At 49.6% G+C, this 21135-nt stretch overlaps 2 protein-coding genes across 3 annotated transcripts in view; one reads left to right on the top strand and one right to left on the bottom strand.

The window, feature by feature from the left end:
• Positions 1-2698, top strand: part of mtSSB (mitochondrial single stranded DNA-binding protein) — a 43366-nt gene extending 40668 nt beyond the window's left edge. Inside the window, exons 1-5 of one of the 2 annotated variants that reach the window (XM_037227687.1) lie at positions 257-334; positions 861-948; positions 1360-1479; positions 1690-1817; positions 2107-2698. In XM_037227687.1, the coding sequence (XP_037083582.1) occupies positions 272-334; positions 861-948; positions 1360-1479; positions 1690-1817; positions 2107-2241 (534 nt within the window). In that variant the 5' untranslated portion in view covers positions 257-271 and the 3' untranslated portion in view covers positions 2242-2698. Of the gene's footprint in view, positions 1-256; positions 335-860; positions 949-1359; positions 1480-1689; positions 1818-2106 lie in introns of those variants that run through there. The other variant, XM_037227694.1, reaches the window with a different exon arrangement.
• A 264-nt stretch (positions 2699-2962) lies between these two features.
• Positions 2963-15507, bottom strand: LOC119103953 (CCR4-NOT transcription complex subunit 2). Its single transcript, XM_037227666.1, has 8 exons — positions 15299-15507; positions 12070-12207; positions 10747-11002; positions 9261-9472; positions 8521-8715; positions 7877-8138; positions 6046-6153; positions 2963-3318 (listed from the first exon to the last, which is right to left on the bottom strand). The coding sequence occupies exons 2-8, from the start codon at positions 12194-12196 to the stop codon at positions 3087-3089; spliced, it is 1392 nt and encodes a 463-aa protein (XP_037083561.1). The 5' UTR covers positions 12197-12207; positions 15299-15507; the 3' UTR covers positions 2963-3086.
• Between the last annotated feature and the right edge of the window lie 5628 nt (positions 15508-21135).

The raw sequence follows: 21135 nt of genomic DNA, 5'->3' as shown, positions 1-21135 counted from the left end.
TTTAATATCTATAATGCCTTGCGTAAATTGTGTGGTAAAATGATTTTAAAGCTGCAAGATGCCTAAACATATTTTTAGGTATATAAAAAGGGAATCTTGAAAGCCCTGAGGCCTGGTGATCCCCGTCTTCCTTGGCTCTTCTGCACGCTCATATTTCATTTGTTGAAAATCTTGAAGCCTGGAATCTCGGCACCTCTCCTGCAGGTTCAGGTTACATTAAGTTGCAAAACCCTGAGGCCGTCATAACCCCCATCTTGGCAGACCCTTCTGCATGTTCAGGTTACATTTATTTTTCAAGGCAGCAAATCTCATGCCTGAAAAGCGTATGGATGATGTAAGTGTATGCCAGCTGGTGCTACCCCTGCCTAAGATGGTTCTGCTTTACTCTTGAGAGGGCTGGATGGCCAGTTTGGAAATGGTGAAAAGGTGACCTTCCTTTGTGTTTACATTACAGTTTTGGAAGGAAAATTGTAGAACAACAATCTTTGCATAAGGTTTTGCATGAGAACCATTTTATGGCATGCATTACCACATAGGATCAACATGCTGAGTCCAGCATTTTATCACCTGTTATATGATAAACATTCAGAAATACACAGTGACATTCAGCTTTATGCCACAGCCGTGTGGTCTAAAGCTTCTCAAGAGGAAAGCTGATTCTTTTGGGCAGCTTGAGGTTTATGTGACTACCACTGTGGGAATATGCAATAGTCCCTACATGCAGCATGATGCATACATGAGTTGGTTGATTTTTAAGAGTTGTATTTTCAGGACAACATTTTGCATTTTGAAATGTCTGGTGGATATCCATTTGTATGCTCAAAGTTGTTGTTAACTACCAACATTTGTGTCTTTTTCAGTGGAATGCAGCAAAGGTTGCCAGACTTGGATTTCAGTTTGTTGCATCACAGGCCAGAAAATGCTCACAAAATTCATATGGAGAAAAGAGTAAGTAAATGTACAAAGGAAGGTTATTTTATCAAGGACATGAGTTTGCAATCAATGTACATGGTAAATCTGTCATGCAGTGCATCTTAGTTTGTCATTTGTCTTTCAATAGAAACATTTTGTGTGTCAAGGAGTTCAGCTTCAGCACATTGTACCTTAGTGGAGTGCATAAGAGTGCCAAACCATGTAAATTATTTTAAGTTTGCTCATTCTTTACTTCCATTGCAGATTGCTGATACACAACCACATACTAATATTTCATTTCCAGCTGGAAATCCTGTCAGCCATGTCATGTCTGCCACCCCTAGGTGAGCCATGCTGACACTTTCAGTATACTGAGCCACCACTCTTGGTCCCTCTGCTGTGCTGTCCCCATTCCTGAGCAAGCCTGACCAGGGATGGTGGTTCCAGGCATCAACAGCGTCACACTGCTGGGCAGGGCGGGCTCGGCGCCCCAGAAGCGTGGCACTGAAGAGCACCCAGTGGTGGTGTTCTCCATGGCCACCAACACATACCACCGGCATCTGGAAGGTTGGTGGCATGCTCGCACGTGCGCACGAATGCACGCGACACCCGAAAATTCCGCACTTTGTACGCAAACAGCTGAAAAGCTTGAGTGCTCCTGCTCAGTGCAGCATTATCATTCTGTGCTGGTTCAGTGGATGTCAGCCAGCATTAATCATATAAGCATGTGCTGTGTGCTTAGATGGACAATGCTAAGTACGTGCCACACTGTTTCAGGCGAAATCAGTCAGCATGTGCAGTGGCACCGGATCAGTGTGTTTCGGCCCTTGCTGCGGGACACTGTGCACCAGCACCTGGCCAAGGGCCAGCGGCTGCTGGTCCGTGGCAGCATCAGCTACTACACGGTCAGCCAGGGATAGGGAGGGCGCCGGTCCGATGGGGGCATATGGATCTGGCGAATGGGGGGGAGGGTTGTATGCTAATTGTCGATGTAGTGACAACGCTGTTACCACAGACCGTTATGCTAGCCGCTACAGATTTGCCAGGCTGCCTTCCTTTGTCATTTGATGTGTCAGCTTTATTTTGTCTTGACGTCATTTTACCATTTGCGGACTTGACTCGGCATGCCTCCACGGACTGCATGCATCTGACGGTCAGCTGAAATCTATGTGCGCGTATGCGCTTTCTCTCCAGGTTCAAGACACGTACAACAACACCAGCACAGTGACGTCCATAATTGCCGACGACGTCATATTCTTGAGTCGCGCCAGCCAGTCGTCCGAGCCGGCGGCGGACGACGATGCGACCAACGAGGAAGAGGTGAAATAGTCTAGTCCGGGGCAGGTGCTCACGCCGCCGCTCCATACGCTTTTGCTTAGATCTCCCGTGGACTCTGTCTATTCATCGGGGCGATGACTTTTGTGCTGCAAGTGAAGATATTGCTTCTGACCAAGCATTTCGGAAGCACTGTACGCTTGGTACTTGGCTGAGCTGAGAAATACACACAGATGCGTCTTGATGAAAATGTTTATTTAATTACACCATTGTACAGTGCCTATGCGCTGCTGCCAGCACAAGCACTCGGCCATTGCTTGTCACAACAGAAATACAACACAATGTCGCTCTCCTTGCCGGACCGGCCTTACAAAATAAATGCTTCCAAGTAGAGGCTAGAGCATCGGGATCACCCAGTCTGCAGATCACAAAGCATTGGAGACGGCTGGTTCTGCGGCGTGCGCGTGACGGGTTCGGTGGCCGAGCGCCGGGCCGCCGCCGGCGCGCGCTCGCGCCGAGCTGTGCACCCGGGCGCCACGCGCGGCGCCGACGGGGCGCGGCCCGCCGGGAATGAGGCGCCCCTGCGGGCCGCGTCACGCGCCCACCGGCCCCCTATCACAGGTGCCCGCACGCGCGCGCTCCACCGTTGGGCGGCACGATCTCGGGAGCGGGTGTTCTGCTGCAACTGAAGCTGGCGGCGCGGGCTGCGCGCGCTGGAGGACGCGAGGAAGTCGACGGACACGTCGGCGCGCGCGCGCGCGCGGCTGAACGGGCCGCCGGCCGCCGGCCGGCCCGGGCCGGCCCGGTGAGACCGTGAGACAGACAGAGAGGGGGTGAGGATAGAGGGCGGGCGTGGCGCGAGGGCGACTCCGGCCAATTGTCGGTCGTCGGCGCGCCGTCTACACCGACTGGGTGCCCGGGAATGCGGACGGGTGGTGGGGCCGGTCGGGCCGGTCCTCCAGCTTGTCGTAGTCGACGCAGAACTCCTTGGCCACCTTGCGCCAGTTCTGCGCATCGAAATAGTAGTAAGTGCCCCGCTCGTACGTGTTGGTCTTCTCCATAGGGGGCAGGCCGGGCGCTCGTGTGATCCACACCCGGTCTTCCTTCAGGTACCTCCAGTCCCGGTTATAGCTGTCGACAGATGCGCCCGCGGTCACACGGCTGACGACCGCCGGACTGGCGACGCGTGTATGCGGTTTCACTGGGGCGTGCCCCCTGTTATTACGCCTCCTGCGATTGGGACTTTGTGTGGTGACTTCTCTCCTCCAAACAGCGGGCACCAGCAGCCCCAATGCCCTCGAAAAGTAAGGAGATAAGATGTTCCACGCTTGAACCTTCTCAACAACGCTTTCGTGGCAAAATATGGTCGGATTTAAGTTCGTATGACAGTATTCCATTGAGCAATACTTCGTATGAGCAAGGTTCCCTCAGTAAAGTTCGTTTCGTAAAAGTCAATCTGCGCGAGGCCTGCAGCAAAATTTTGTACAGGACAAAGGCTCGTCTGGACAAGAAATTCATGTGGCAAAAGTTCGTCTACGGCAAAAATTAGTACGGGCCAATGTTCGTCCGGGGCGAAGTTCGTACGCGCTCTGCGCTAAGTTCGTTAAGAGGTCTGTCCGGAGCAAATGTCGTCAGGCAAAGCTTCGTATTGCAGAAACTCGGATAGGATAAAGTTCGTATCGCAAAATTCATGCATGGCGTAAGGTTCACACCGCAGTAGCCTAACGGGCGCAGGCCTGTGCCCGATTTCAATACGGTGAAGTCTACTTCAATTTTAGTGCGCAACACTCAAATATGCATTCCGACACGTGTATTCCCATAACGATGCGGAAACCCCCGCAAACTGGAACCGATTATACACATTGGTCCTCGGATTTGCTACTGCAATGATGACGCTAATGATTTCAGCGAGACAATTCCAGAATCGAAAAAGAATGTGTTTGACATTCACCGATAGCCCACTTTCTTACTTTGTACGTATTTTACGCTTTCAGGAAGCCCATAATGGATCCGCGATTTTGCCGCAGCCTCGATGATTATTTGGGCTTCAGTGCGCGCCAAATACCCTGGTCATGCGGCACCCCTGCCAATCCTAGCATATGCACTAACACTTAAAGTAAAAACATGCGTATGTGCATCATGTCGATCAATTGGTGCTAAGTTGGCCTACGAGGTATGCATGTCTTACACATTCACAGTGAATTCTGGTAAGGCTGCACTTGCCTGGCCGGCCTGGGCAGACCTACCACGATTTTGTCAAATAGGCAACTTTCTCGTTCTTTCCAAATGTTTGCTTAGGTTGGAAGAATGACATACCAAATAGGCAGATGCCTGCCATACCAGTTGTATACATTTTAGCTACTGCCCTTTCTATTGTCGCTATTCATACAATTCCACACCTACGACTCTAGATACGCGGCGCACTGAGCTCCGGGGAGGCTAATCAAATGTCAGCGCGGTGCCTGCGGCGTCTTTCGTCCCAGGGGGTGCCTTTTGTCTGTGAGGCGGACGTGATTGATTGCTGGCCGGACCGGGTGACGTCATTAGGTGCACGCCCCTCCGCCATGTTATGCGCGTGAGAGCTGCGCGGACCTTGGCGCGCAGCTACGGCTTCCTTTGAGTCGTATCGGCCAGGGCTGGAGACCGTTCCCAGAAGGCGTGGCTCCAGAATCCAGGGCTTAAAATTTAGCTCAGCGTAAACGGCCCGACACCGTTTAAAGGGGCCGTGTGGTAGGTTTTAATAGCCTCCCTCCTCTCCAATGTGTAGCAGCCCAGTTTGGCCCATTGTATGTCTAAATAGACGCCCTTGCTCACGATTTTGTATACCAAGTGCAGCTTTTTCAGAAGCGTATGCAGTACCGACAAAGCCGGCCATCTTATATACCCTGAAGCTCCAAGAACGCGCGAAATTTTTGTGTAAACTAAGCTTTGCCAACAATTTAACATACACCTGACGTGGTTCCACAATTTAAGGCCAACCGAACAATAGCTGATTCCAGCAGACTCAGCGCCCTTTCAACAGAAGCAAACATACCATTCGCTGCCAATTTTGGTACGACCAAGCTTTATTTTTGCACGCAATGGTCTACCGCCGTTGAACTATAGCTTTACACGTATTTCCTAATTTCATTCCACCAAAGCCACGTGGATTCCATTTCATTCCACCAGAGCCAAAGCCACCTTTGTTCAACACGAACTTCCTCCCGAATAACCTTTTAACCTCAACAAACTTTGGCACGACAAACCTTTGCCATCGACTTCCAAGATGATAGCTAGCTTTATACCAACTTTCACACGTCGAGCTTTCGTCACCTAAATTTACACGACAAGCTTCTGAGCAACGTGGTCAAATTATTTTTTCGACTAACTTTAGTCCGACGGACTTGCCCAACGAATTTTGTCGTGTGAACTTCATCCCCACAGACTTTTCCCTTAACATCTTTAGCAAGGCAAATACGCTTGGCAGCACGCTGTTTACATTTGAGAAAAAAACAGGTAAAATGTCACAACAGATGTTGCGTCCACCGCATCTGCCCTAAACCTGACCTGTTTAACACTTCTGTACATGCCCCGATTGTCTAATTATAAATATGAGACCTACAGATGACAATCAGGAGTGACGTACGCTAGATCAGAAGAGCATTTGATCAGCAAAAAACGCGCATGGTACGCAGACGACAAACAATCCAGCCGAGTAAACTGTTCACCAACAATTATTCATGTTGTCAAACGACCTAGATTATCCAGAAGAGGAAGGGAGAGGGATCTATAAACCCGTGCGATCACGACTAACAGCGCTGCGCACAGGCGTTGTCATGTGCATCACAGTGTGCCGCTGAAAGGACGTCGGTGACTTACAGTTCCCTGGCGGCCAGTATTTGCAGGACGTCTCCGGCGTTCATGTAGAAGATGTGGAACAGCAGGTCCTCCCCGTACCGGCTTAGCGATATCTGTGCCAGCTTTTCCCTGAGACACCATGTGCTTGTCAGTGGGGTACTTGGCTGGCCATGTGCACGAATCGATACTGGCGATGATTTGTAACCACAGCCATGAATCAGTTCGAGTCTCGGACGACACGGTCAAAAACAGCCAATGTCTGAACGATTTGAAATGATTGAAACGATCATACGACACCAAAGAGGTACAAGAAAAATCCAGAACACAGCCAAACCACGTATTGCGGTGGTATATGCTCGCGATGGACGTTCTGACGAAAAATATGGACCGAAAATCAGAAGAAGGCTGAAATTCAATGAAAAATTATCAAATGACGAGGCCAAGACGAAAACAATGACCATGGCCGAAACGGTCTGCAGGTCTACAGGGAAGGCTAACAATCAAATGAAACGACGGTTGTGAAGAGACTCCAAGTCAAAATATCGAAGTGCTCACGTCAACAGGAAAAACATCGACACGCACAATATCAACACCGTTAGCTATCCACACGCGAAATGCCGGCGCAGCGAGTATTTGTTTCAGGCAATGCCTTTCAGTAACACTGTGCTGCTTACAACAAAGACTGATTCAAACAAATGTACCAAGAATCAGTATTTAACCGTGCGCATTCCGAATTATGCGACTGTGTATTATGTGCGACGAGTCTGCCTCTGGCGTGGGAAAAATCAAGTAATAAATGGCATCATCTGGCAATCTGGTAAAGTGGTCCAAAATAGCACATATGTTTCTGCTAGGTGCAGTACCCTGTAAAGGGCGCCACTACGATGCCCTCCAAGGGGCGGCACCTGCTTACGATCGGTTACACCTGGGCCCTGAGCAGAATACCAGGGCCGCATTCCCCACTGTCAAACCCCGCCAACATGTCGCAACCTATGACGTCACGGGTACATGCGTCACAACAGTTCCAAAGGGTTGAGGTATAGTTGCTTATGTGTGACGTCATAGGCAGCAACTCATGTAGGTACTTCGCCCGCGGGGAACGCGGCCCAGTGCTCTGTGAGCGTCATAGGAGGCCCCTTTGGGCCCCATTCCAAATCTCTGGATAGAGCAACCACTTACAGCCCCAATTTTGCTCAAGCAATAAAAACGACAATTATCGCAAAAATGGAGAGTGTCGGGGTCGTATTCACAATGCCAACCGAAAGTGTTTCCCCACTTCCTTCTGCCGAAATGGGATGGTTAACAACTGCCCTCCAATACTCCCAGCTTTCCCCAACTCATTTCATCCCTTTATGACCTAGAGCAAGATAAAACAAAACAAATATTGACGCGGAACGTTCACAATGACGTTTAGTTTCGGCTGCCTGATGTTAAGGGTGACCAGGCAGGTCAGATCATAATAAAATATTTGACAAAATCATTTTACCTGTTGAGCAAATAACGCTGAAATAGACGTGATATGTGATGTTTACACTACACGCCACTTTTTCCGAAGACCTATCTTACTCCCTTTGTCAAGTGCATGGGAATACCCGTGCCTAACAGTCCGCAGTGTTAATATCCCGACTGCGTTCCGTGAGTCGATCTTCTGCGTGTCGGCACTTAACTGAATCGACATTCTTCGTGCGTATATTTTGCGAAGTCGATATTTTGTCCAGATACCGAAGATGGTAACGTTATACGCAGCAAATTAGAGTCGAAGAGCGGGACGTGCGACGCGCTCCACGTTAGCCCGGCGTCCCTGTGGCAGCCGCCAGCGCCGCCAGCGACCCCTCCCTCCCCCCATCCTCACCTCGTCACGCCGTTCGTCAGGTACTCGCGCGGCACGTAGAAGTCGATGTCCTGCGCTCGGCAGGGCGCCTCCGCCCAGGCGCCGCCGAACGTCAGGTACTGGTTCTCCGGCGACTTGAGGTTGAGCCCCAGCGTAGTGAGGTCGGAGCCCTGTGCCAGCTGCACGATGTTCTGGTCCGTCTCCGCCGTCCGGATGAATGAGAGGAAGCCGACCATGCCGAACTGGTCGGCCACCATACTCGCCGGGATATTGGTCACCTTGCCTGCAGGGGAGGGGGCGGAGGACGGGTGAGACGCCGCGGGCTCGCCCAGCGGGTGGCCGTGAGCAGGTTACCAGAACGACTCTACTGTCGCATAATGACAGAAAGCCTCGTATTTCAAAGTTTATCACCTGGGATGCCACCCTACCCCTGTGTCCGCCTTTTCGCTCAGACTGGGCGCGTTTCGCCGCGCGCGATGCGCCATCGCGTGTCGCCCTGACACGTTTCGCTGCGTTCTCTCCGTCACTGCCCGCGAACCGTCTAGGCGCGTCTGCCAGCCTGGTGCGCGCACCACTGCGAGCATCTGATGACGTCACTGCGCCCGGGTATATCGTTCCCCCGACCGCAAGCCGCTCGTGCGGCAGCCGTGAGCGGCGGGTCGTACCGTCTGGATGCGTCTGGATGCCTTGCTTCTGCTGTTTACTGGCAGAGGAGCCGCCGATGGCGAGCGTGCCCGAGTTCTCCATGCCCTGGTCCGACTGGTTGGCCCGCTCCGGCTGGCTGCCGGGTAGCGCCGGGAAGTCCTCCGACGACATCGTGAACTCGGACGACTCGCTCGTCTGCTGCTTCACCATTCCGACTGGCGGGACGGGCGCGGACGACCGTGAGCCGAGCGGGATACCACGATGTCCACTCGCCCAGAGAACCGTCAATGCACTCGCTGATTTGGTAGAATTTCAATGATGGTGCAGCGGTTCTCATCCACATTCGTTAGAATTGCAGCGATGCTGCTAAAATTTGTTATTGCAAAGCGAACAATGGGGTGGTGCTGGCCTAGCGATCACCTCGCGAAAGAGGCCAATGTATGGCAAAAAATCGGCGTCATTTTCTTCTAACGATGCAAATAAATGTCTTTTACCCAGGTCGCGGTTTAAAGAGGGCCTTGAAGCTGCCAGACAAAACGCAACATCAATCATCGTCTCGAACCAGCACACCCATACCCCGTTGTACACCTGGTCGAGTAATGTTGCTGGGGATCTAAGTACACATTCAACACGCAGCGTCATTCGGCGTTGCGCCCCCCCCCCCCCCCCCCACACACACACATCGACTGTTACAAGAGACGGTCGGCACCCCTGACCACGAGCACCGCGACGCAGCGGCGCGGCGCCGTCGGCCGCCTACCGTAGGGTGTGCGCGAGATGGCCGGGCTGGGCGGCGGCTCGCCGTGCGCCCGGTTGGAGAGGCTCGGGAACTCGGAGAGGTCGAGCTGGGGCGGCGCCGTGTCGCCGGCGCCGCTCAGCGGCGGACCGAACACATTCATCATGGACGGCTGGCCGGCCAGCGGGCGGCCCGTCAGGCCGAACGAGCCCAGCCCCGAGCGGCCGCCGCCCACCCTGCCGGCCGGAGACGGGGTGAGTGGAGCCGCCGGCACGCCATCACGGGGCCGCGTCCGAGCGTCGGGTGACAACACTGGCGTGAGAGGTCGCAGCGCTCTGACCAGGGCACTTTGCTACACTAGTAAACGGTCGGACAGTGTCCTTGTCACTGCTGGATCCCACATCTCGTCAGATTAAGCCATCACGATGCACCGAGACTTCGCGCCACATTTGACGAATGCGAGAGTAAACTGCACTGGGCCTGCTGGTCAGGCAGCCGAGAGCGGAACAAAGGCACGCACGGGGGCGTGCAGGATCAGTCCTATGGTAGCATGATATGGTGGCAGAGGGCAGCACGGGACAGCGGCGTGAGGTGGGATCGTAGAGGTAAAGATGGGCAAAGGCCAGCAAGGGAAGGAATTCTGACATGGAAGCATATATAGGGTAGAGGGCAGCTGCTACGGGGCGGCAAGACAGGGTCATGGAGGGGACTTAGAGGGCAGCATGGCTGTCCACAGTGCGCAACAGAGAAAGAACGACGCCAGCGTGAAGATGTTACAGACGGAGGGATGGGGAAAACCGACATTAAATGCAAATACCGAATAGCGTCAGAGAGCTGCAGGGACCAGAATGAAAGCGGCGCAGAGGGCAGCAAGAGAGGGGTGGCTGACGATTGGCGGGGGGTGGGTGCGGATTAACGACGCACTTAACACCAAATGTCAGTTAGCGTCGGAAGATATCACGCCGATTGCCGTGGGGGACCAAGAGACACTTGGTACGGACCCAGGCTTAAGCCCCGTGACTTCTCGGGTACGGCAGTGCGACGAATGCTTTCCCAGCTGAGCAAATCATCCTCACGTGGGACAATGCCATCGGACTCATAGGAACACCTGTCGTAGCCAAAACGGCAGCGAGGAAGGCGTGGTAATGGCATGGCAGTCAGGTAAGAGCAGAGCTAGAGCTTCCCATGCCTGCTTGAGAGTTGCGGCTCCGGCGCCACAGGCGGCTACCCAAGGTGGTACGACACAGAAACAGAGAGCAGCTTAGAGGAAGGGAGGATAGACGGTGAATGAACGGGACCTAGGAAGAGCAGGGGCATAGGACGCACTTACAGGACAGTAAAGTAACTACACAGCGAACACTAGGAGAAGGGGCGGTCGGAATATCCACTCCAGTCCAGCATCACGGACAGAATGCAGCACAGACGAGACCACGAGAACAGGAAGGCGGCCCTGTGAGGCTGCCAGCGCCCGGCTGCGTCGGCGCACGCCGCCGTCCGAGCCGCCACTGACCCGAGTGTCGGCTGTCGACTCATCATGTCGCCCATGCTGCCGATGGGTCGCTGCGGGCCGATGACGCCGCCCCGGCTACTGATGGGCAGCAGGCCGCGGCTGGGAGACGCCTGGCCCGGCTGCGGCAGCCCGCCCACCAGGCCGGACGCGAAGCCCGCTGACGTCGGTGTCACGTGACCCGGCAGCCCGTTGTTGCCGAAGCCGCGTGACGCCATGCCGCGCGCTGCCGACTGTTGGAGCCCCAAGCTGCCCATGCCTGCCGGAGAGACGCGGCGCCCATGTCACAGGCGGCCACCAGCGGTCGTGGAGACGCGCCAGTGGGCTGAGAACACCAGCAGACTTCACGACACGCTCGCTGGTGACGACAGCAGGGAATTCTGACAACAATCTTACGCGGTAGCGCCGGCACAGCTCAACATCCAGCAAAGAAGTCACAGTGCCGCTTGTACGACATACGACGAGTGCGAACTCAAATGCACATCTTACCACGAAACCTACAGGTAAGGCAACGGCCAGAGAAACCACGTACCATCGACGAATACCTGGTCAGTGCAACAGGCACACAATCACCATCGAGTTCTGGCTCACAATATGCCAGCACAACAGAGCACTTACGTTACATCGCCCTGTGGTTCTAGTGGTTAATGAGCGTGTTTCTTCTTGGGCAGGGGTGCACGCACACGCCACGTGCGTGGTGAAACACGCGGCGGCTGCAGACAAGTGCTAGTTGCGTGTGGCGTAACCTCACCATCCGATCGTGAGATCCCAGGTCAACATTATTTTTCAGCGACAGGTTGACACAACGCAATGTTCGGCACGGCTCGGACGTCACCTGACCCTAAGTGCAGCCGCTGCCACCGGCCGCAGGCCATCCCAGTCGGAGGCAAGTAGCGAGCACCCACAGCGACTCGAACTCACCCCGCCACGCGTGGGTGGACCAGCAGGCATGCACCCGAACCAGCTGAGTTATCACGACGAGCAAATACGTGTTGGCCGACATAATACCACAACGGGTTACCATGCCTCAAGGCACCCAAAACGATATGAAAAAGTACATACCCCATACTTCGGTGGGCATTATCGATGCATGTAAAAGCTTATGCCTGATGCCCTGAGCACACATTTCAATTGCACGCCAAAGGTTACACGCAATCTACAGTCATAACAGCGCAAATATGAGGCAGGAATCAAGGTCTTCCCAGGCATGAATCGAGCAGAGAAACATGCAGAGTTTCGGTTAGTCATAGTCATGATGCAGCAAATACCAAGACTGTATGCTAACCAGCACACCTCATATATAATGCACAGCCCCATGTCACTCACCCGAGATCTGGTTGTTGTATAAGGAGCCGAAAGGTTGGCTTGGCAGTGGTGAACTCATCGGGGACGCGTCCGACCGCGCTCTTTGGGGGTCAGGCGGCAACCAGTAGTCTTGAGAAAAAATGGTCATATGAACAGAACCTGAAAGCAGGGTGAGACCGTTCAATCACTGGGCACAAGAATCAACAAGGCACACAGCTTTGAGACAACAGCGTATGCAGTGTTGCTGATGGACAATGAGTTGCACCATGTGGAGAGCAACAAAAAATCATACACATGCAACATCATGGTGTCTGCATAGACCAAAATGTGATAGTGTAAGCAGTGTAACACAGTTAGAAAATGCTTATTTGCACATCTGCAGTGCAACCCACCCAACCCCTCAACCTCTATCAACAGTACAAAAACCATGCATGTGGTCACAGGTCACAAGCACAGTTTCCATAAGAGGATAACATGGATGCAATAAGGGACTTGTTGAGGTTGAGGGTGGATTCTGACAGGAGTATCTTTAGTGGATGACATTACAAATGCCTAGAATTCCATCCCACCCCATTCCATGACAGTGTAAACAGTGTAACATACTAAGGCAATACTTATTGCACATCTGTGGTATTCTTGGCCCAACAGTTCAAAATCAATGCTGCTATCCCAGTGGCCCACACCTGATTTGAAGATTGGGGTCACATGGCCCCAGCCTACTGGACAACTCTGATCATACATCAGTGCCATCAAACATAGCTTACAGGCTGCTTTATAAGCAGAAGCATATTGGAGTATCTAGACTGCTTAGCAAACCTGCTCAGTGATAGTAGCCACCCTGAGATGCATCACAACTTCCCTATTTTCTTGGTGAAGCAGAACAGAGCTAATGTGCAGATCAAGAACATTGCTGATACAGGACAAATGTGAGATGCATCATGTTGGCACATTGTTATACCTGCATGGGAAAACATTGCAATATCAATATTGGCATATTTACCAAGTACTACATCATCTGCATCAATGAAAATGCACCTCAGGTGACAAGACAACACAAATATCACACACAGTATATCATTAATCATATCCAACAGATGAACAGTTAGATGTACATACAAAGTTAGTCCACTCTTCTGCACACACTGAAAGCAGACATAGTGCATATATCCCTGGTAACTACTAGCTTAACACCACTGCAGTCAAATTATGCACTGGTATGATCACCTGCCAGCTACTGCCTACATTTTAAATCAAGCATGATCTGAAGCAATGAACAGCCCTGTGCTCAATTTTTTAAAAGTCACAGTGAGGATATAACCATACTGCAAACCAAGCAAACCAAAAAGCTATGGTAAGTTATAAAAGCAACTACTCACATCCTCTACTTAATACAAGACCAGCTCTTGAGTCAAGAAGGTATTTAATACATACATCACCTCCAAGGAATGCTGCTCCAGCTTCCCTTTATTTGTTCCCAACTTTTCTAAAAGATATGTCTGGTCACACCAGAATGCATCCAATTTGATTATTTCAGCCACCCACCATTTCTCAGGGCCCAGGAAAGAGCACTTCAAAGTGTAGAGTACCCCAGAAATTTTGGCACACAATTGAACATTCCCTAGGTGCAAAACCTTAGCCAGATAAACACAAAATCCAGGCTCCAGATCTGTAACATTACCTAGCATGGGGCTAACCACCTTAACACCAAAATAACAGTTACCTGCATTGGTATAAGGTAGCCTTTATGCAAAAGATAGTTCACAGGCACCAAAGCACATATAACTTACAAAAGTATCTGTACAGTAATACAATTTCTTGACCACAAAGCATAGTACAGGACCAGTTGCCATATTGCATACTGACATCAACTTTTTTGAGCCATACAAATGCATTTTTGTAACTATGTAGAGCTGGCTTGCTCTAAGAGGAATAATTCCCCTCTCCTGCCATACTGACCTCAATCCCTGATTATGCAGCAGTCTCATGTCCCAGATGGCATAGTTTTATACATAACCTTGTGGAGATGGTGGGCAAAGAAATCATTAAACCCCAAAAATAGTGCAAACCATGTTCTTCTGAATTTGATCAACAAAGTTGGGGGGGGGGGGAGAGGAGGAGAAGCTAGAGTCCCATCCAACTAAATAGGAAACTACACACACATTATTAAATTAAATATATCTATGTCAGTAGAGGCCTGGGTTGGTATCACATGCTCCAGCATCTTTCCCTTAGGTGAGAAAGATTGTATATTGGCTGAAAGCTAGCTGCACAAAATACCATGCCCCACATGTTCCTATATACACATATATCATTTTGGCTTGCATGTCAATTTAACCATAAATTTGTCATAATGTGCTGTAGGGATTTATGCAACAGGTGCACCACATTTTAAGCACTGGTTTATATCAGTATGAACTGAGACTCACACCTTCAGTCAATGTGCACACCTTTCTTTCAGCTCCATAGCTTCACAGTGCAGAAGATGTAAGGATACACTCAAGAAGGAAGCACTTACTTAAGAAGGTAGAAAATTCAATAATCATAAGTAGCTGATCTTCAATGGTCTTTGACAATCACTGAGGCCAGCTAGTGTATAGTGTTCATTGTCAATTACTGCTAAAGAATGTCCCACAGTGCCAGTTGTGCACACAGTGCATATTTCTCTTGGCTATTTTGGTCTCCCTTCAAGCAATGATTTTAGAACTTCTGTTCTCTACCCAAGAGCCAAAACCAAATTTCAGGTACTACTGACAGCACAACAGATGTTATCACCAAAGATCAAAACATGGCAAAAAAGATGCTCCAACTGAACAAACAAATGTTTGCTTATGAGGAAAATAGCCTTCTCCTCAGACAAAAAGCACAAACTTTCAAAAATATCTGGGACACAGCAGGTTTGCCATGTGCAAGACCATCACAAAATAATGGCACTAGTAAGGGAAAAAATTGCCAGCAGGTTTAGTGTCTGTGAAATGACATCTGCCTACTTCTGTCAGAACTCCAATGATTTACACAAATGATGGTCACACCACACTGCTGGTGGGGGTCCACAGATTTTAGTCAGAACTAATAACTCATGCAATCATGAAAATGACACTACAGTGCCACCTTATAGACCCCCAAAATTTCAGTTTGTTTGAGATCCAAAGAAAATACATGATTTCTCCTCCACAATCTACACCCGTCTCATGCACAATTAGATCAATGATAGGTACGTAGCTCATCTGAGCGTCAACGCTGGTACACTCACCGTTCTCCAATTGTTCAAAATGTTGAGCACCGAGGCTCGGATCAAAACAAATTGAATCTCAGCCGATGACTAGATCTTATTACTAATACAGATGAAAATGAGCAGTGACATCAACCTTGCTTACTTTCACCAAACACGCGAGCACTATCAGGCAACCATCCATGTAACTCCAATATGCAATAGATCCTCCGCGTCTATCCCAGCTTGGACACTGGCTCACAAAAATTGACGAAAGTGGCGCATGTGGACATACGAGACAAAAGCGATGGAAAACAGTGTACACTGGAAAAGACAAGAGGCATGAGCCAGCTAAATACATAAGTCACGAAACACTTTTAAAGGTTGCGGTCATTAGATGTTGTGAGTCCCTTCACCCCTGCTATAAAAGATGTTTACGGGCCCAAATTCTGTCGAAATCACATAATTACTATTAATTCTGCTTTACTGCATCTCCAAACACCCGCCCTTGGGTAATAATTCGCGATGCACAAATGCACTAATCAAGCGAACGCACGCTTGATTTTCCCTCCCCCGCGAATTCAGACTGGTTCTGCCACCCACTGGTGACTAAAATAATGAGTAGCACGAGCAAATAGCGAGCCGGAAAATCACGTGGAGGAAACATTTCACCTACTCTAGCTAAACTTAACGATTTTTACAATAGCCTCTTTTAACCACACAAAGCATATACATGATAATCACCACCACCTTCTGTGTCCTACCCGGAGCGATAACAGATTATTGGGCTGAGAAAGTTCTAACAAGCCCACCCAAATTTTGCATTGGCCTTCCTCGCCGCAGTCTCGCTCCATGCCCCCCGTGTGGTTGTGACATGCCATGATCACTCACCATGCGTTCCCTTCCACACGTCGGCCAGCGCAGCCGAATTACGAGAACTCCAGCGCCTGACAGAGATCGTCGTGGAGGCGACCGATATGGTTTCCAATGGCATTCGATAACATTTCCCACTGCATACTTTGAGGCATAGAGGCATGATGTGCAAATGATGTTGTTATTTTCCCCGGACTGAAAACAGAACTATTCTCCCAAAGAACAGTTTTTCGATCTCAATAAATAAAAACAAATTAAATAGGTCAGCTCTTTTTCGTGATGCATTCGGCTGCAATTCGCTTTGGGTATTCCACACATTTTTCGCCACATTCAGCCAACTTTCTCCGATGGTGCAATGATCGTGCCGTGTAAAAAATCCTTTTCCATTAGTTACGCTATGTTAAACGTAACGTCCCCAAATGGTAACGTAGCTATAAAAAAGTTTTAAAGACTTTGAGAGCGGCTTGCAGCCACACCTCAGAGTAACACCGAGCTGTTTCCCTCTCGCCTACTACGCGATGGTTATGCTCCACCAACGCCTTCCCCCTCTTTGCGTGACGTAATTTGTGGACGGCCCATTCATTGCCTCGCGCACGCCTTTCATGCGGTCGATGCCTAGGCCCAAACTTCATAAAATGATCACGGTGCTAAGAGAAACCTCTTAAAAAACAAAAGCTACCGAACAGACCAGGAGATAATCCTGCGACTTGCTATGCACGTGCACATTTCGCAGCACGCCCCATCCGTCTGCGCACAGATAAGGCATGGAGCAGCGCTAAAACAAAACAAATGACAGAGCCGCATCGGGCTAGTTACGATCGCTTACCACACCTGCCTGGATAACTTGGCCTAGAGGGAACGTGCCGAGCCTGCTGCGGCTGCTGAGCGTGGGGCCATCACGAGCAGCGGAATCCTTGGAATCGCGGCAGGGTCTGGTCAGGGGACCCGTCCAGAAATCGCGGCCGCGACCGGCGTCTCTGTCCGGGCCGCGGCTGGGATGGAGCGGGAGGCCGGGACCCGTCCGAACCCCGTGGTGGCAGGACTTCAGGCTGTCATTGCGCACCATGTGTACACCATGCTCGCTCCTGTCAGACATTGCCACCCGGATCCGACGCACGTGGAACATTCAGTCTCCAGTGCCGCACCCCTCAGACGAGTGCATGCGGCGGTCTCACTTAGGTGCCGGGCTTCTTTTCACGCCTTTATTTTGTTACGGTTTCTGCGGTCACACCACGTCTAGGTAGCAGGGTGCTGACGGCTGGTGTGACAATGTAACTGAGACTGGGGAAATCTTCTTCAGTGTTGTTAACAGGGCTTCAAAATATACAATTTTCCAACCATGTAGGGTCGTGAAAATGATGACGAGAAGACCTGTTGAATTCTGGTATTAAGCGGCTCGTTTGAAATGGCCCCCATATTCATTTCATTGCCATTCATAATGATCTTCCATGGATTCGGAATGCTTTTTAACCTTTAAAGAAATGAAATATCGTCTGGTATGACAACCTAACTGACAACATTCCCGCTGCCGGTTATTTTGCATAGCTGGAAGCCTGACAAGCTGAGATGCCTTTGTAAAGTTTAAGATATCTGGTGCTAAAAGTGCAACATCATATACAAGTAGGTCGAGAAATGCTGTATCTGACAATACGGACGGTTGTGCCACTTGACTGAATTAATGACACTCAACGGGTGGGTTAGGCAGCTGTTCAAGAAGAACAAAGCTGAGAACCTGATGACGAAATAATTCCAAGAAGCCTCATGAATGCAGCCGGTCGTCACCACATTACACCTTTGGTCAAGGGCATCGGCCGGAAGTCAGGATCAGTAGAGAGTCAGAGAAAATGTACTGAGTGAAAATAGGACGACTCAAAATGATATATCAGCCGTGACCTGACTGAGAAAACATTGAACCTTTTAAGAAAAGAAAGTTTAACTTCAAACCAAGCATGTGTCTAGTCCAATGACATTGGTCCGAGGCCACGTCGTAGTGTCTTGTGTCCTACCATAAGGATCTGAGCCGGAGTTCGAATCCAATTCGTAGTGTCTTGAGTCTGAGTCCGATCCTCGAGGCCATCCTTGTCGCATGGCATGGGCCGGAGTCTGCGCCCGGATCCCAGCGCCCTCACAGATCGTGCGTCTCCGCTTAACCCTAACTTCTTTGATATTATTCCGAGTCTAATTTCGTGTTTTAATCCTCGAATTTTGAGTGCAAGACCACCAAATTCTTACTTAAGGGAATAAGACAGCAGGCACGCTACTGAATGGGGCTGGTGTAAATTCCGTGACCCCAAACATTTGTTGGATGTCGAAAATACATGCGTACTGATTTGAAGTCCTTACGCATTGTACTTATAGTCTTATATTGCTTATAAACCAGATCAGTATCAACCATTCGTTTAATCAAGTTATCTCGAATCACATCCCCAAATATTTGTTTTGTCGATGAAACTTATACAACACCGTAATAATAAAAACACGCCAAATGGCACAGTGAGGAGCCTCAATAGGCGACGAGAGGCATACAGTCTCGGTTAACCGAAGACGTCAGTGTTTGAACAACACTGCCCTCTCCAAGAACGTCTCCTGATCACCCGATTTCCAGTTCGTGCAGTGGCCATGTCGGGGTTTCTCTGACGTTTGGGATTTGCCAACTTATGCACAACGTCTAGGAATGACTGGCAGTTCTGCTGCCACTGAGGGTGTAATATTATGGATATATTGTGAATACTCGGCGTTTCAAGAGATGGTTATGATAGGAGAATGCAATCGCTCTTTTTTTCGCTGGTGACGATAGCATCATGGCACCTCGGTTTCAGGGCTTTAAACACAGGGGATGACAAACACAAATGTCTGGAATAGTGCTGTTCAAAAGTTCCCGCGATTTTAAGAGCTGGACCACTCTAATTGTTTGGGAAATATACCAAATTTAGTTGTCTACTGATCAATACGAAATATGTCTTTGCATGCGATCATATTACAACTGATAAGACGGTAGTAAAAGCCTAGTTCCTCGATATGTACACTACAGATAAGACAGCAGTAATAGCCTTATTCCTTCTTATCATAGTCCCTCTCTCTCTCTCTCTCTCTCTCTTCTCTCTCTCTCTCCTCTCTCTCTCCTCTCTCCTCTCTCGCTCTCCTCTCTCCTCTTGCTCCTCTCTCTCTCTCTCTCTCTCTCTCTCCTCTCTCTCTCTCTCTCTCTCTCTCTCTCTCTCTCCTCTCTCTCTCTCTTCTCTCCTAGCTCTCTCTCTCGCCTCTCTCTCTCTCTCTCTCTCTCTCTCTCTCTCTCTCTTTCTCTCTCTCTCTGGCGCTTGCATGTGCACTTCAGTCGCTGCACCCGTGGTTACGCGACAATGCTCCAAAACAGATAGCACCTATGTAGAGCATGTGGTCAGTATAGCCCTCCCCTTGCGCTTTTATAATAATCAGCTTTGTTGCTCGCTCAGAATAAGCATCAAAATTCTTAAAGTCTCGTTTGCCCCTGACACGAAAGCGTCTGTGTGGATCTGAATATTCGACCTGGACCGCGTTACAGTCACCCTTTCAATGGCTGTAAGAATTTTGTCGTTCACCCTTCAAAAACCATCTGCTCAAACTGCAAAAAAGTTACGCATATTCGTGAAAATTCTAGCAGCCAATAAAACTCCAAATTGCATTGTACCAACATGGAACATGGCGGCATTGCGCATTATTTCAGGGAGCGAGCACTTCCTAGCCCACGATCAGTTTCTTGTCCACGTGCGGTATGATGGCTCTTGGAAATGCATTTGCCACAAATTTCAACCCACCACATAGATGTAGCACACACATTCTCTCTGTTCACAATAAAGATAAGAAAATAGAATATACTTAGTATTCATTAAAAAATATGTGTGAACTAGTTCTTCCTCCCGCAAAATATATTTGCCTCAAAGCATCTATCAGTAAGGCGCCGTTTGCCAATGAAAATACGCAACACAGAAGTGCCACATCTTCAGAGATTATTTTTAACTAAGATGCCGGAAGTCCGCGATATGCTCAACACGCCCCCGGTGGCTGGTTGAGTACCCTTCGTTCGGGTGGGGTCAATTTGACACCCTGTGATCTCAAAAAACGACGAAACGTGAAACACTAAATTCACAGGATGGGTTGGTCTGCATATGAAATCAGCTGTGTCAAAACTTGTGGTCCATGTGGTCCATGTTTGGTCTGCAGATCTTGACCTTCGGGTCCAACATGATCAAACAAGGTCAAACTCAGCATTGGTGTTCCAAGTGCCTCTAGATCTCTTCACGCATTCGCCTTGAACCTAGATACTTGCTCTAAGAAAAGGGTCTCTGGTATTAATTTGAGGCCAATCACCTTGTTTGACGTTTACAAGGTCATGGTGACCTACAGCCTTTGAAATGGTCTTGATTTTTAGAACACATTGGAAAAGTGTTAAAAGGCGCCTAGGTGGCCGGTTGAACACCCTTCACCCGGGTGGGGGGTCAAGTTGACTCCATGATGTCTCAGAAATTAAGAGGGCTAGAAACACCGGATGCAAGGGCTGTGTTAACCAGTGCGTGAGCTTACTCGTGTCAAAATTTTAGGTTTTTAGGTCATGACCTTCGGTTAAATAAGGTCAAACAAGGTCAAACTCCAGATTTGCATTCAAAGTGTCCCCAGCCCGTTTCATGCATCCACCGTCAGCCTAGATACTTGTTCTAAGCAAAAAGCCACTGGCGTTCCTTCAAAGTCAACGACCTTGTTTGATCTTTTAAGGGTCGTGGTGTCTAAAATCATATAAGACTGTTTTGATTTTTACATTTCAATAAGCGTCAAAGATTACACTAGACGGCACGTTTCCTAAAAACAAATTGTTAACTTGGATCATTTTATGTCAGTCACCTATTCTGACCTTTAGCAGGTCCATGGAAGATAAATAATGCGGTTCCTGTAGTTAATAAGTTTAAATTAACACAACAATTGTCTTCGATGTATGACTTTGCCTAACACTCCGTTGTTCCTTCCGATTGAAGGAT

This window comes from Pollicipes pollicipes, unplaced genomic scaffold (assembly GCF_011947565.3).
Source record: "Pollicipes pollicipes isolate AB1234 unplaced genomic scaffold, Ppol_2.1 Scaffold_2555;HRSCAF=2994_pilon_pilon_pilon, whole genome shotgun sequence".
NCBI lineage: Eukaryota > Metazoa > Arthropoda > Thecostraca > Pollicipedomorpha > Pollicipedidae > Pollicipes > Pollicipes pollicipes.
The sequence above is the reverse complement of the archived record's forward strand: the minus strand, read 5'-3'. Positions and strand labels throughout refer to the sequence as shown.

Bases quoted from the DNA above. Each gene is read 5' to 3' on its own strand.
- LOC119103953 (XM_037227666.1), bottom strand. From the start codon at position 12,196: ATGACCATTTTTTCTCAAGACTACTGGTTGCCGCCTGACCCCCAAAGA. The intron at 8,716-9,260 runs GTAGGCGGCCGA...CCGTCCCGCCAG, and splicing joins CATCTCGCGCACACCCTACG to TCGGAATGGTGAAGCAGCAG. The intron at 6,154-7,876 runs GTGAGGATGGGG...ATGGTGTCTCAG, and splicing joins CTGACGAACGGCGTGACGAG to GGAAAAGCTGGCACAGATAT.